This window comes from Saccoglossus kowalevskii, chromosome 22 (genome assembly GCF_978046115.1).
Source record: "Saccoglossus kowalevskii chromosome 22, keSacKowa6.1, whole genome shotgun sequence".
Lineage (NCBI taxonomy): Eukaryota > Metazoa > Hemichordata > Enteropneusta > Harrimaniidae > Saccoglossus > Saccoglossus kowalevskii.
This window is the reverse complement of record NC_140662.1, coordinates 20,423,939-20,440,720: the sequence shown is the minus strand read 5'-3', so window position 1 is coordinate 20,440,720 and position 16,782 is coordinate 20,423,939. Positions and strand designations below refer to the sequence as shown.

Genomic DNA, 16,782 nt, shown 5'->3' with positions numbered 1-16,782 from the left:
TTGAAATTTTGCATGGATTATTTTCGTATCGAGTGACAGTTTCGGACATTTAGTAAGCGTGTATATAGTGCATATGTGTCAGTGTGACGTGAACCAGGCCTGTGTGAAGCGCCATGCAATAAATTGTATTGATTTCGACGAGGCCAGGTAGAACATAAGTACTTGTAAATTTTAACTGCGGATCCAAGCACTATTTAACCTTGTGTGTGGTATTAAGTACGTTGTGAACGACTTTCATTTAACTTTACACCTACCAAGTGACAACCCACACTTTTTTCATTATTGATATTAATATTTAATCGAATTTAAGTCAAGTTTACGTAGTTTAGGTTTAGTAAAGTGGGAAGGTATGGTTCAATTTATATTAGTATTAATATAATTGTACCATACCCACCCCTTTACTAAACCTAATCTTCGCAAAAGATTTTATGTTAAGTCACAGATATTCAACTTTTATTTTATTAAACTTTAATTAAAACGCAATTCTATGTTGAATTGCATTGTAATTGAGTTCATTTAAAACGCAACCCTATATAGGAACGCGTGTTAACTAAGTTCATATCGCAACTATATTAAAAGATAATTCAACTGTCGTTACAACGATTACGAGACGTGTATGTATGTGGGGAGGTATTATGATCGCCTTCTATTGTTTAAGATGATGAGGTTATAACTTGTATACGAAATGTTTGCTACTCGTATGTATTGTGATAGGTGACAATGTGGATAGATTTGTGATTAAATAGATAAATGTTATTACTGATATAAAAAGGGCGTTTCGCTATTTCTGCTAGATATATACTAATTTCAAATCAATTTCAATACATTTTGAAAACCTGCTCAACATGCAGTGTTCTACAAAGTGATGTGCATTTGTATGCATTTTCTTTGCAGGTAAAAGAATGTAAACCACTTCACCAATAATGGGGTGTGTGCGCACTGAACTACAAGTGTAGAGTGATTGTACCAACCATATACCAATATACTAGTATATCGACAAAGCATGTACAGCTACAACAGCTTCCACTCGTCCTTCAAGAAAGGAACCAACATTCTGATTAGCAAAAAATGCGCTTTCAGTGCTCAGAATGTTCTAAAGTTGTATTGAATTACAGAAGAACTGGCAGTCTCTGACTTTTTAAAAAAATGTTCATCCATAAGCAAAACGACAAAATCTAGCGAGATGCTGTGCTAGAACAGAACATCGACGTTACTTTGTCACACTCTCTTCAAAGGGGCTTGATGTTTTCACATGTATGTCTATGGGAGTACCGTGAACTAATCCCATTCCCCATCAAAACATTAAATTGATATATTACGTTTGTGATTTTACTTCTGAGTATAAAAAGTGTGCCTAAGCAGCAGATACGTCAGTTTTCAAACAATGTTCATGCATGAAATTTTTTTTTCTATTTTCTTTCACAAATGTACTAATTCAGACCCGTGCTGATATTTTGGAAGCAGATCATTGCGGGTACCCATGGTGTATACACCAAACCGTTCAGGCCACGGACACTGGAAAACCAGTTAAAACCAGATGGAACCTGTCCACGTAACGGACATTCCATCTCGACATAAGCTTCGAAAAATAACCTCAGCTCAATGCGTCGTATATTTACGTTAAGTAGAGATTTATTTATGAATGGCCATGGTAAAATATGTTACATCAAATAGAAGGCATTCAAATTTGTTTCCATTAAAATGATAACTTTGTAATTTTCCAAATTCAAAAAATTATATGCACTACTATATTTGCACTACTTTCATGGCGAATGCAGCAAATTTTATTGTTTTCGGCCAATATCTAACAGCATATTATGCTTCGTTTGGCATTTTAAAATGATTCAAACAGTATTTGCAGACATTTGAACCTGTATGCTTTTGTTAACTTGCAATTCGAGAATTAGAGAAAATCATTTTACCATTACCATTAGGTGATACCATTTTCTCATAATACCATGAATAAGTCATTAGAATCGTTTAATTCTCGGGTTGACTACCTTTTTCGTTCATTTCAAGTGTAACTTTCGACTGAAAGGTCGATTGCCTCACCCGTTATATAAAACAGTATCATTCATGCCAATTTCCAAATATTTTGCTTGTGAAAACGTCAATTTCGGGGAAAATGTTGAATAAAGTCACACTAAGACTTGCCGAATTTAATCCGCGCTCATGTTGTGTGCGATTGAAAGCAGTTAATCATGCCACCGTCCCTCAACACCGGACGGTGATCATGCGTACCAACACATCATGTGTACACTCTTATCATTGTTTGCCACCAGATGGTCATAGTCAAAGGAATGGTATTGTTATTTATCATATTGTTCTACTGAATGGTTCAAATGACAGACTGACACGTGAATATTCACATTATGTGGACAGACCGGTTAAAAGCATAGCACATATTCATATCGGAAACATGCCTGGGTTGCCTTTTGCTACGAGCCTCTATATCAATCTAGTATGATGAACTGTTTCTCAATTATCGAGTACCGACATCGTTATTTATCCTTACTGTTGTCGCCTGGGGAGGTAGCGCCTGTTGCCAATAACTGCTCGTATCTGATAAATTAAAGTTGTCGTCTCTCTTTGACACCCCCCCCCCCCGACGAGACAGTTTCATTGCCAAGTGGCGTATTAAGATAGAACGCAGGGGCGCCCTCTTTATGGAAAAACGATTACATAAATTCAACATATAGCCCTACATGATATCAAACCAGTGCTCCCATAGATTGTCGGGATGGGTGCAAATCTGTGTAGACCAAGAAAAAAATCGAATAGCTCTTTTCTCCACCATTTCACATTCCACTACCCCCTAGCATAACCCCACAGGCCGAAACAGTAATTCAGAATCGGCGTTATACTAGCTCCAACAAGTTTTGTATATGCAACAAGCCCATGTGCTCTATGTGCCATATGTTTCCTAGTAAGTTACCGTGTCAGCAGCTACACCAGATGCAGAGAAATCAAGAAATTCGGTCAGTACTAATCCTGGGTACTTATAACGTCATTAAATGCACTGATATTTCTATTGCGCATATACTTCTATGTTTTTAAAACCATTTTGTTCGCCGACGAGTTTGTTATATCCTAGAAAACGTGAAACCCTGACATTCAGTAGCGAACTATATAATTTAGAAACAGTCAATTATACACGAGAAACACGTCTCTGGCTACTACTGTCTTTAATAATAGGACAAATTAAAGGGGAGCAAAGGTGTGGCTTTTGACACTCTGTACATGAAATTTGAAATCTATGAATGAATTCTGTCGATAAAAACAACTTATATGTGCTGCGAAATGCCCTAAATATCGGGTATGAAACGGGCTGTGAAGCAGACGACAAACGCCCGCTTTGCCTGGCGTCACTTCGCCTCTAGAGGGCCAGTCAGATGATGTCATCAGTGAACACTGATAATTGAACCCATTCATGCTATATGCTAGTACGTTAATCCCATAGAAATGCTACTATGAAAGACCTTGTTAACTGACAACATAAAGGTTGAAACATGGAGAGGTGTTGTGTTATGAATGCCATAACGATTCATGTTATGTTTATCGAAATCCCAAATAAAAATTCACGTTGCTGGTTGCGAGAAATCGGCGGAAGAATTAATCCGAAAGTGAAGACACGTACAGCGTTCTGGCTATAGTAAACAGTGAGTGAATAAATATTGTATGAGTTAAAAATAAATGAGAAATATGCTAATATCACTTGAACCACAATACTCATTTTGCCCAACTTCCCACTTTTTAAACGATCGCTTAATTTCCGACTTCACTGTATTTTCCAACCGGAAAACGACCACATTTTTACCGTTTTTTTGTTTTGTTTTTTTTTCTCTCGCTCGCTTATTGAAAACACCGACCGCTCGCCCAAACACTGGTCACCGGCACAGGAGTAGTCAAAATATTTGGGGTTATACAACGAGTGTTAACTATTATAAATTCTGAACGGCTCTTCAAATCTATACCACTCTGTATCATTCGCGAACAACTTCATCTGTGTCCAATACTAGAGCCGGTACCATATTGTAAACAAATGCCATGATATCTCAGTCGTATCGCTATTGTATACACTACCTTTTTTTTTATTCTGGTTTGCACAAACGTTGAATAGCCGTCAAAAATTCAAATATATTTAGTTTTTAACTATCTATAATTATATGCACGCAATTTGACCCTTTGACCTAGATTTGATTGGGATGGAATATTTTATTTTAAACAATATTCTGGCGTTACTTACTGCCCCAAAAATGTTTCAACACAATTGCGGTATGACTGTCCGATTTACAAGTACATCGGGTAATATATTAATAACCATTTTCACCAATCGCTAGCTTAGGAGAGAGTAGGAAATCAAACAGCCGCAGGTCGCCCGCCTTTTATGCATAGATTTCATGACGCCGTTTGATCGCGGTCGGGTACGAAAAGCTCGCACAGCAATTCACATATATTGTCAAGACAATGAATGAACAGAAAGGACTGGGAAATTAAAAAAAAAATATATTGCCACAAAGTTAAGTAAATCTGGCTGCATCAAAAGCTTGGAAACTAGTTATAATATTTTGCAAAAGACTGAGTGATCAACGACATCATTTTGGGACGCAATTGAACTTCATTGCGTAACTTACTGCGCGGCGATGCTGACATCAAGTGTGTGTTGACCGAAGTTTGACCCCCCAAGTCACGCACTGAACAGGCGCGTTACCTTAGCAATCTTTTTCTTTCCTGTTCCGCGCGTCGATCTTGTTAAATTATAATTAGTTCTGACGGTGCTGTACGCAAACTTGTATATTTTCAAGTTGAGGTCGTTTACATAGTGCGCTGCTTTTCTAATTACGCAAATTTGTTTACAAGGTTGTACCGGCTCTAAAAATTTCAACATTGTAATATATCGCTTTCATAATAATTACGCAAAGTCAGTTATTTAATATTGGACACAGGTGAAGTTTCGTCCGCGAACGACACAATGCGGTATAGATTTGAAGAGTAGTTCGGAATTTAATAATAGTTAGTACCCGTTGTATCCCCAAACTGTATCACTCCAAACCACTATTTCGATCACTCCTGTGCAAGTGACCAGTGTTTGGGCGACCGGTCGGTGTTTTCAATGAGTCGGTGAGAGAAAAATTACGATAAAAATGCGGTCGTTTTCCGGTGGGAAAATACAGTGCGGTCGGAAATTAAGCGATAAGCGGTCGATTAAAAGTGGGAAGTTGGGCGAAATGATTACTGTAGTTCAAGTGATATTAGCGTATTTCTAATTTAACTCAAACAATGTTTATTTACTCACTGTTTACTATAGCTGTGGAATCATAGCCCTATGTTGCCGACCGCATTATTTACGTGACTGACTCAGCCCGGCCCATAGGTTCGACGTACATCAACAAAATTAAAAAGAAGACGTCCAAGTGAAGTTGTTAGGGCGAAATTTGATTGTAGGTCGCACCAAAGAGCTACGGAACCGCAGCTATGTTTACTATAGCTAGAGCGCTGTACGAGTCTTCATTTGCAGGTTAGTTCTTCTGCCGATTTCTCGCAACCAACAACGTGATTTTTTATCTGGGATTTCGAGAAACATATTATGAATCGTTATGGCATTCATAACACAACACCTCTCCATGTTTCAACTTTTAAGTTGTCAGTTAACAAGGTCTTTCATAGTAGCATTTCTATGGGATTAACGTACTAGCATGAATGGGTTCAATTATCAGTGTTCACTGATGACATCATCTGACTGGCCCTCTAGAGGCGAAATGACGCCAGGCAAAGCGGGCGTTTGTCGTCTGCTTCACAGCCCGTTTTATACCCGATATTTAGGGCATTTCGCAGCACATATAAGTTGTTTTTATCGACAGAATTCGTTCATAGATCTCAAATTCCATGTACAGAGTGTCAAAAGCCACACCTCCACCCCCTTTAAGTGTATTTGCCATATACTTGAAGTTTTCCCCTAATCAAAACAGAGTTGGAATAATGCGCTAAGAATAGGATAGTGTGTCCATTGTTCAAGACTTCGTACGGAAGTTTGCTACCATTCTTTGCCTTCAGAATAACCTCCCTCATTTCATGCACAAACAGTGCACAATTAGAAAGCAGGTAACTGATCATTTAATCAATGATTGACTGCGTCCTAACAAAATTATTAGTGCATGGCTTTTAGCGACTTTAGGCGAGTTAGGTGGGATATATGGAATGCATGATACCACTGTCACCGGCTTACCGAATGCATCGCTAGTTGCATGTCAATTTCTGTTGAATTGATCCTTCCGTTTATATCGACGGCAGGTATCGTTTGGATCAACAACCTAATTATTCTTTCATTGGCGGTTTGAGTCACGCCTGCATTGTGTAATCATGAAAACATGTTAGACTGATTTCTGGGACCCCCGCCTATGTATTTAACTCTACGCACACATAAGCAACCTCAGCTAACTCAAGTACTGGCTCACAGAGTTTCCAGAGTCAATGTTTGTATGTAGTTTTCTTGATTTATTCTAGTGATATCGGTGAAATAAAAACATGGTTTTGGCGAAATTTGAAGGAGCAACCAATATTCTTCAAGCTGGTATTTTTTTTTTTTTAGATTTTATTTTTCATTCTGTTTGACTGTTTTTTCGAGTTTAAAAAATGTGAGCTGGCATTCATGCCTTGTTTATTTCTTGCACAAGATACCAGTCGATACCCCCCCCCCCCCCGCGGTCATAGGGACTGCGTACAGTTGATTCACAGTCAGCTGGCGCACACGTGATAATAAAATAAATACGATATTTACTATATGGGGGCCGCCATCTTGAATGACGCATAAAACTAAATAAGAGACAAGTTGTGAAACGCGTTTTTTCAGATTCCTACAAATAGTACAAAAATACAAATCTTTCACAAAAATACGGTCCGTTGGGGTCATATTAAGCCAACCGATAACAAAATTCGGCCTAATACGTCATTTTTGTGTGAAAAAATCCCTTGCATACAAACACCTAATTACGCGAAGAACCTAGAACACTTTCCTGGGGGTATTTAAAACTAAAAATTGGCATTCCAGCTCAGCAGCCAATCAGCGACGGCTTAACGCTTAGATGACAATTTCGGTTTCAAATACCCCGGCTATACATCCATATTCTCTCTCCCTATAAATATCTTAATTTTGGAATTTTAGCGAATTTGCCTGTTCCTCCATATGTACTGCACTGAGATACACAGCGTTCGTTTACGTAAAATAACTAAACTATGCTGGCTGACAATGAAATATAGTAAGCATATATGAAAAATAATGGGACATTATTTTATAAAGAATTGTCATACAATTTAATACAATACAATGCAATTCATAACAATAAATACTGATCCTAAACTGGTGGTACTTGTATATTACCGGTTGTTCTTCAATCTGTCAACGATTCGACTATTTCAACAATTCACCGTCGTGATTCGCATAGGCAGACTCCAACGTAATCTTGTATGGGATGATTTTTTTATGCTATTACAGTCGCAAGCAAACACGCAGTTAACATGTTCGTAGATACTACCCAATCAGTGGCCTCCACCAACTGATATACACCTATCCGCTTAATCAGGCCTTATCGCAGATACCAACTGATCAATGGCCCCCACCAAGGCATGTGGTAGTTGTATCAGGTTGCTTTCGTGCCATGCTTGTCGCTCCAATCCATAGAGGAAATACCCAGGTGGTACTTACCTATATAGTAAATTTGAGAATAAACTAGGGATTCTAAGTTTTAAGGTATAAATTTGATTATACAATGACTCGCCATCACGAATATAGCGCCCTCAGACAGGACATCGTGAAGTCTATATGAAAGTTGTAGGTCTCATACCACTAATTGAAACTCTATAGATGACAATGTTTACACATGATGAGTTTGCTTATATGAAAATAATAAACAAAGTTGAAAACATGGCTCAAAAATGAGAAATCAACATGCCAGTAATTAACCACATGCAAAAAAGTAACATGTTGGCCAGTTCATACTCTTGCAAATCTTAGGTAAACAAGGTACACCAACTGTATTTGAATTGCATCTAGAGAAATCACTGGAAAAACACCAAGATTAGAACATTAGGTACACAGCCGCTAAGTAGTAAACAAAAGACCACATGTTGGTCTAACCATTGACCCATGTGACCACGCCCTCAAACAGGAAGCACCTGAGAAAAACAATGTTTAACACATTTCATTGGTTCTTGCAAGGCATTTAAATTGAGGGCTATAAACAGTCATTGGTTGATTAGTGGCATGAGACCTGTACTATAATACTACTTGACTTAACATCCATACCCTTTTCCATCCTGTAACCTAGAGAGGACTGGGGTGCAGTTTGTGCATTTATTGATTTAAGCAAATTATATGTATCGGTAATAATTACATGATTCTTCAATATATGGTACAAATTGTTGGTATATAATGAAGAGAATTATTGAACCTTTTTGTATATAATAATTTTGCCCCCAATATTATACATAAATTGTCAAGCTATTGTAATAAACAAATTATTTGTAATAAATACACAATTCCCATTTATATGTATCAAATGAAATATTCAAAATTATGAGTATAACATATTAAGTAATCCTAAATTTATTTGTATATAATAAATGGACTGCATTACTTATTTATATACAATTTTGATTCCAATATATGTAATTAAATTGTATTAACATTATCAACATTATGTATAAACAGTTTTCATTTGTTCAGTTATATGATAAATACTGAAATATTATTTGCAAAACATGAATACAGCATACTCAAATTATATTTAAAAAATTGTCATTACACTTACGTGATAAATAATTTTCACATTCACTTTTATGATATGAAAATTATTAGTAGCGGTATATCATATTGTTGTTTGTAAAAATTAAATGTATAATACAATACAATTTCTTTATAGATAATATATATAAATAAGTAATGAGCAATCTTTCATTATATAAAATAAGTTAGTTCAATAATAGACTTCATTATATACAAACAATTTGTACCACAATTATATTATGTACATATAATGATGAATCGTGTAATTATTAGATATAAAACAGTGTGACGTTTTTGGGACTACTTTATTGCATGCGCCAGAATACATACTTTTGTAATGGTGTTATATGTCAACTGATCACCTGAGTGTATTGATATGTAAAAAAAATATTTAAAAAAAAAAAAAAAAAAAAAAGTAGTACGGGTGGTGTAACTGAAAATGGCGGAATAAACAAGAAGTTAAGTTTGAAAGCTCTCTGGTTTCTTTGATGTTTTGTGTGTTCCTGAGTCAACACATCATAAACAGCACCCCATTGAAGACTTCTATTTCTCACCTTGTGGTTTTGTAATTGAGTGAACAACCTCAAGCCACACAAGTGTGGTAGTCCAGCCATTATATAAAAAAATATACTAATAAATCTGTTAAATATGATTTTTAATTTTTGTAATCAAGCAAGATACTTGTAAATAAAATACATAGCTATTATTGTTACTATCATTCCCGTGTAAAGAATAAACTTGTCTTGTACTGAACGCCTTTCTATTAGTCTCATAACTGTATTGGAAATACCAAGTGTGTTGGCAACATCAAGAACTTTTTTATGCACACCCTGCAAAATAAATAATTAAACTATATATTACGGTGGAAAGAGAAAGAATGAATTAATGGGACTGTAGTTTTTTGTGTGTATTCATGCATCAGTATGATGCAATATAGCTGCACTCATACTTTATATCTGACCAAATGAGTAAGCAAATCACATTAATGCAGGTTTCCTATAACAGGGGTTTTTCTAGAAAAAAAAATGCAAGATGGAGCACTGCAATTCAGCGGTTCTCCCTACCAGGGTGTGGTGTTTTTGATAATTCTAAGTTAAAATTAAACATTATATGGCTTCCTTGGGGCCAAAATTACTATCAGACAGGTCACAGTTGAAGACTGTGGCCACATGCACAGAATTTTATGGTTGCCAGAAGGTCTGCTCCCAAGGGTAAGGAGTGCATGGGCATGGCATGAGGGTGCTTCACCCCTGTTCCCTTGTTTAAAAAAATCCCTGCTATAACAGAGGGTGTTAACTAATTAGAGAGTGCTTTACTAAAAAGTGTTATATAACAATAGTTTTTATTGGTTGCGAGTCCTACAAGAACGGAATATGACTTAATAGTCATTGGTCTAATGTAGTTCAAAGCGAGGTACATCAATGGGATTTATAAATCTGAATAGATCCAGATAACAGCATGACTATATCACAAACAAGAAAAAACATGATAAGATTATACAATCAGTGTTTAGGTTTGTCAAATATTATCAAACAGTTTTAATTGAACACCCTACGATAAAGTTTTCCGGAGTTCTGAAGATACCATACAATCAGATACAAGTTCGAAAGTGGAGCTAATGAAAAACTCTTAGTATGTGCCCATCCTAGGTTAAAGCACGATGGTCGCCGCGCAGCGCATGTTCGAATTTCATGTAAATGAACGATGTATTTTACATGCGTTGTATACGTCGCTACGAGTCCCATATCAAACAGGACGCGACACGGCGACTGCCGCCCTTTAAGCTTTAACATACATACATGTACATACATACGTATTTTCGAGTACAAACAAAATAACATTTCCATTAATTACGTCATTGAATTAATACAGATATTTTTTTACTGTAAGATACACAATTGATTCTACTTCGCTACATTAACAAACTAAAATATGCAAACATACAAACAATATTCTAAGTTGTCGCTTTAAATGAAAATATGATGGTTTATCTCTAATTCACTTAATCATAACAAACCTTTAAAGTTGACCTTTGATCTCTCAGCCCTGTTAAAATGGCACTCCCACTCCCAAGCAAGTCGTCCATGCCTCGGTGTGCATTGTGTAAACCGGTATTATGTTGAAGTGCAGCATCTATCATAATGCTGGTGTCTGGGTCCTATGTATAGAGAAGAAAATAAACAATTAGTGAAAACAGAATGCATCCAGTGCACTGTCAGCCATAATTCTGGTGTCTGAATAGAGGAGGAAATCACAATAATCTGTACCAAATTAAAGCTAAATCTGTAAAATGTCCCGAAGAAATAGGCAGAATACTTGTCAAAAACAAAATGACCACCAGTCAGACATTTTTAATGAAGTTGACAAATATAATGACAAGCCTTTTTGGTGTTCTTTGAGACAAATATAGCCATCAATTAGTCAAAGTTCAACCAGATGAATAACAAATTGATGCATACATATCCTATTATGACTTGTCTTTGTATCAACATTTAACAAAATAAATCCAGGCATGTTCAAGAAATGACAATTGACGCATACACAGATATGTAAAACGAACGGAATCTAAAACACAAGTCCCCGTTTTGGACCTTGTCCGATTGGGACTAACAAAATACAGAGCTGGTACACACACATAGTAACAAGCAACTAACGTTAGTTGTAAATGTTCTTGATAATAATGCTTCTCTTTCTTTTTCTTCCTCTTCCCTGGCATACCTCCTATGTTGTATATTTCTCATAGCAGACTGAACATGCCTACAGTCATACTTTAGCTGATCTACTCGGCTAAATAAAACAAAAGAAAAGAACGTCAAATTTCCAGTATTTCTTGCAACTGCCTACATGTACATGTAGCGATGATACTGTTAAAGAAGCAGCAGGAGTTGTATTTTTCACCAATATTTTAATCCATTTAATACAGAGCTAAATTACCTTTCTAGCACCAAATAGTGAACACACAGAGATACGTCATGATATATATTCATGATTATATCATGTTAATTGCTGCAAAATGATTTTTTATCAATCAAAATTACATTTTCCAGCAATTTACGGGTATCTGAATATATGCCACTTTATATGACATATTACCACTGGGTACTACCATCAAGGTAATTTAGGCTCTCATGGATTAAACAATCTGAAAACCAGGTGAGAAACTTAGCTAATGCCTTTTTATTTCAGTTCAAACCTTTTATGATCATTGGGTAAGCCCAGGTGATTATAAGAAACAGCTCAATGTGATTACAGATAAGTTGCAAATCTACAATCATAGTAATTCAAAACATAAATAGATCAAACAAAGTATTCCTCATTACTATCTCTAGAGGGCGCTCACAACAAAAACATGTTGCTGTTTAGATTGACTTACAGCTTTGCATTTTGTCTTCGTGTTGGTGGTTCTTTGTTCACCATGATTTCCAATCGTTCTATGTTACTTGTTATTTGGTCAATTCTGGCTTGTATTTCATCCTCCACAACTGGAATTATAGCAGAAATCAATGGTGATGAAATAGATGAATACAAGCAGCTAGGATCACATGCAAAAAATGGCGCAAGTTCAAACTCAGACCAAAATTTTAGTAGTATGCGAATATCATGAAGTTGCCAATATACACCAATTTGACACAATTAGCACCCAGGGTACCTAGCTTCAAAAATGCATTTTAGGAAGTAAGTGCTTAGCTGAGGACCCCCTTTGATAAATATAATTTTTGTTTGATTGAAGGGAATATTATGTCTCTTTAATAAAATTGCAAAATCATTTCATTGATTTTCACAACACTTTTACAATGATGTATTCATGATTCTAATCTGAATAATTACTGCATAAATTTTCAACATTTGGCATAAATTTAAACTATCAAATCTTTCACACAATAGTGCGCAATACGTTAGTATAACTACAGGCACACAAATACGCAGAAATTACACCATACAACACAGGGTTCAAACTCAAGATCACAGCCAGCACATTGTAACTGTATAAAAAACGCCATGTTAGAAAAATAATATCTTACGATGGACTTCATCTGGTCTGGCTCGTTCAATTCTGCCCATATTAGCTTGTACCTCATGCAGCATTCTGGCAATAAAATGTGAAAAATATATGCATTAATATTCGTATGTCAACACACAGTGTCAATGTCAATGCAGAATGATTTACAATGAAGACATCATTTTGGTTAACTACACTATTAGAGACAAACTTCTAAAATATAAAAAATATGTTATTATTACTATATATATATATATATATATATATATAACTATTTGATGCAGCTAGCATGCAAAATTGCTAGGTTACTGAAAAAATGAGGAAAAATATATATCCAAAGTTACAGGTGAACGAAAAAACTTTTACCCAATACTGCAAACATGTGTAAAAACACCATAAATGCTACAGGATGAAAGCAAACGTAAAGCATGGCTAAGTTGACCAATTCAAGTTTTCACCTAATTCCATCACTTAATGTTTGTAGATAATCACATTTCTTTAGTGATAGGATTAAAATGAGACAAACATCAAACTATGTGCATACATATTCACGAGTAAGGCCATATCACATGTAAGCATGTTTCGCATTAGAGTTATTTAACAAACAATGAAAATAATTTATATGCAATGAACCAAAACATGGATGCACAACCTGTCACAAGAAATTCACTAAAATTAATTATATTTATCAAATTCACTGCATTCACATCAGCCCATTTAGATTTAGGAATCTTATAACCGTACTAATCTGACCCAGGGTACTCAGCTCCAAAAATGTGTTTTAGGGGTTGGGTGCTTAGCTGAGCAGCCTGCTCGAAAAAGTATGCAAATGATAATTTTAGTTCACCATGTGCCAATCTTGAAGGGATTATTACGTCTCGTTGAGGAAAATAAAATTGCAAAATTAGTTCATTGATTTTACACTTTTACAATGAAATAACAGAGAAGGTCCCAAAAATATGCACATTTATTACAATATTAATTATAAACCACCAAAATTTACAATGTTAAAATTATTAGGGTCTGTGGAAAGACACACATTATCTTCATTGTGTATGATTATGAATAAACTCTTGATACAAAGCAGTTTCCGCCATGATGTCTTTTGCTTTAATAGGTCAAGTCTGTTATTAACCAACCAGAATGCTGTGTTTCCCAAAGACATTCCGGTAACGCAATGCAGAAGTGAATTATAAATGTTGAAGTATGATCTTGTCGAAAAAACAGCATGGTTATTTTTAAAAAATCTGGTAATTATTAATTAGGTAAACTCAATATTTACCAACTTTTACGGTCGTTAACAGGTCATTGTGAAGAGTAGCTTATGCTTGGTTACCATGGCCTACACATTCACAACATTCAAGGTAGTCAATATCCACAGTTTATTATATAAATTCGATTACCGGTAATGAAAAAGAGAAACTATGATCAAACACCAAGTTTTATGACTAGACAGTCAACTTTGGGGCATTTTGGCTGGCATTTATTTTGCTTAAATATATTAATACAATAATATTTGGGAATATTTTTTATAATTCATGCTTAATTATTTTATAAGGTACATTAAGATTTATACAGTACATGTAGTATTATTCAAGGAATACATTGGCTAGTATTTTTTCTTGCCAAATTTTGCTCAAATACATGTTACTGTACTTACTATCCATTGTTTATTAGAAACTTTTATTGAATTCATGTTATGTTATTCTATAAGAGACGTTAAGATTATTACAGTACAGTATTATTTGAGGAACATGAATATTAATTATTTTTTGTGTAATTAAGATGACTTTTTTGGCATGTATTTTCCTTGCTTAGATAATATATTATTGCATTGTTTCAGGACATTTATACTCACTTTTGCCATGGAAAGAAAAGATATTGTTTGTTATCCATACAATTGTTATTTAATCTAGATGTATGGAGTCAGGAACAGCCACAGGTGGCGCTATATACAATCAAAAGCTATTTAGACTTGTCAACACTCATGCTGACGACCAGTGTAAAAAGCGGAAACACTTGTTAAATTTGTTGACTAGTTTAGTATGCTGGAAAACGTGTACAGTCTTCAAATAACCACAATAGACAGAGTGGGGGGTCAAGACCGAATTTATATGATTTTGGCATTCCATAATAAATCCTTTCTATTAATAATTGCAGTTAAAATAATATTGATGAGATAGATGTATGTCTACATCTAGGTAGGGCTTTGGCGAAATTTGAAGAAGCAACTAATATTCTTCAACCTGGTATTTTTTTTATATTTTATTTTTCATTCTTTTCGTCTGTTTTTTCAAGTTTAAAAATGTGAGCTGGCTGGAGCCTTCATCCCTTGTCTATTTCTTACACTAGATACCAGCCGATACCCCCCCCCCCCCCCCGCTCATAGAGACTGCGTATTACAGTTGATTATAGTTCCTGGGCTCCCTATGATAAAACTACTAGTATTTCTCATTTTCCCCTCACAGTAACAGAAACAAAAATACTAGAATATTCTTCAAATGGAATAAAAATATCAATATTGCTTTTTTACAATTAAGGGTTGGTATAATTACATATAAATTTACAACGATCGGGAATAATCTTCATAACACTTGCAGCTACGACAAGACACGGTTAATTTTAAGAACTGCATCAGAGATACAGGCAAGGCTTCTTTTATAGCGATATTTTGTAAGACACGTTTTAAATCACGTCGTATGACTATGCTGAAACAATGCCGGAACAAAGTTCATACGGCTAGCGATTGCCAAAACAATGCGCCGTAATGTCAACACCGGCAAACATCACCTATGTAGACCTCATCGCAGCGCTATCAGTTGCTCGAACTATTTATGAAGCATCTTGTTTCGCCATATGTTCGTTTATATTACTTACTTATTTGTTTGATGATAGAGAGACTCCATGTTTGTGTTCTTGTCTTCTCTAGTCGATCTGGAATGTTATAAATAATCACAAATTTTTCATCTACAAGATAATTCTCAGAAACACGGAAGAGACATTAAAAGACACGTCAACCTGCAATACAGAAGATATATGTTAGGCTGTTTGGTAAATCACTCCTCCACTTATCGAAAGATTTTACGATCAAAACAATTGGTGGCGCTGTTTCAAAACAACAGTATTCCCGTAGGGGAAATATGGAATGGTAATAGGAGGGTAATATAAATTCAGAATGCTCCAGATTTAATCTGATTAGGTAAAATGTCGATAAATTTATCTGTTTGATTATATTATATTAAAGGGTGGTAGTCGTTGCGCCGCGTCGTATTCCATATGGGTTACAATCTACCTATACAGCTCTCCAGCGTAAAAAATGACAACCGTCAATTCAAAGCTCCTGTTTTATAGTGAAAAATGTTGATATTCATGATAGCTATAGGGATCCGTGTTACCATTTCTATAAACAACACGACTCGTTTTACTTGACTGTATTGAACCGCGGGCACTTCAAGCATGAGTTATAAAACCCTAATATACTATGGTATACTACTATATTTGAAATTTGTTTATCACAATATGTAAACTGGTTTAGTGTTCTTAAATTAATAAAATCAGTTGGTGAATTTTTTCTAAGTGTTTCACTATTGTCCAGGAGCTGAATGTTTAATATTGCTCGACTTTATGTTTTACCCAAATTGCCCCGCGGCGTGCATTCCAATGCAGACCCATCTTGAATTTTCAAGGTGAATGTTCCGGCGAAGCACTCCGATATCACCTTGAAGTATTTCATTAGGAATATGTGTATTGACAATGCCCTCACAGTTTAGAATTAATTTACCAACAGCCAATCATATTGCTTCTTTCTTCAACGCGCTTGGCCAAGCTATCAAATTCATCACGAGATGCCCCACGCGCTCCACTCTGCCATGTATTTCTATGGGCTCTGCGCGAGCTGCTGCGAAGTACCGGTCGAAAAGCCGGTGAAAACGACTAAATTTGAGAAAACAGCATGACCTTAACTTTGAAGAAATCCTAAACAACCAAATTTAAATATGTT

At 35.5% G+C, this 16,782-nt stretch overlaps 1 protein-coding gene and 1 pseudogene across 2 annotated transcripts in view; one reads left to right on the top strand and one right to left on the bottom strand.

Moving 5' to 3' along the window:
• The window catches only part of LOC144357188 (uncharacterized), a 110,984-nt pseudogene extending 109,661 nt beyond the window's left edge, over positions 1 to 1,323 (top strand). The window contains exon 8 of the transcript XR_014928182.1: positions 895 to 1,323. The product of XR_014928182.1 is annotated as an uncharacterized LOC144357188 (transcript). The remainder of the gene's footprint in view (positions 1 to 894) is intronic.
• An 8,097-nt stretch (positions 1,324 to 9,420) lies between these two features.
• On the bottom strand, positions 9,421 to 15,821 carry LOC100367873 (Golgi SNAP receptor complex member 2-like). Its single transcript, XM_002734331.4, has 6 exons — positions 15,660 to 15,821; positions 12,805 to 12,869; positions 12,156 to 12,264; positions 11,437 to 11,569; positions 10,800 to 10,940; positions 9,421 to 9,612 (listed from the first exon to the last, which is right to left on the bottom strand). Exons 1-6 carry the CDS (start codon positions 15,686 to 15,688, stop codon positions 9,451 to 9,453), a joined length of 639 nt encoding a protein of 212 aa, XP_002734377.1. The 5' UTR covers positions 15,689 to 15,821; the 3' UTR covers positions 9,421 to 9,450.
• Between the last annotated feature and the right edge of the window lie 961 nt (positions 15,822 to 16,782).

Excerpts from the sequence above, each read along its gene's own strand:
- LOC100367873 (XM_002734331.4), bottom strand. The coding sequence starts at position 15,688 with ATGGAGTCTCTCTATCATCAAACAAATAA. Across the intron at positions 12,265-12,804 it reads CAGACCAGATGAAGTCCATC|TTGTGGAGGATGAAATACAA; the intron begins GTAAGATATTAT and ends CTATAATTCCAG. Across the intron at positions 9,613-10,799 it reads ATCAAAGGTCAACTTTAAAG|GGTGTGCATAAAAAAGTTCT; the intron begins GTTTGTTATGAT and ends TTTATTTTGCAG.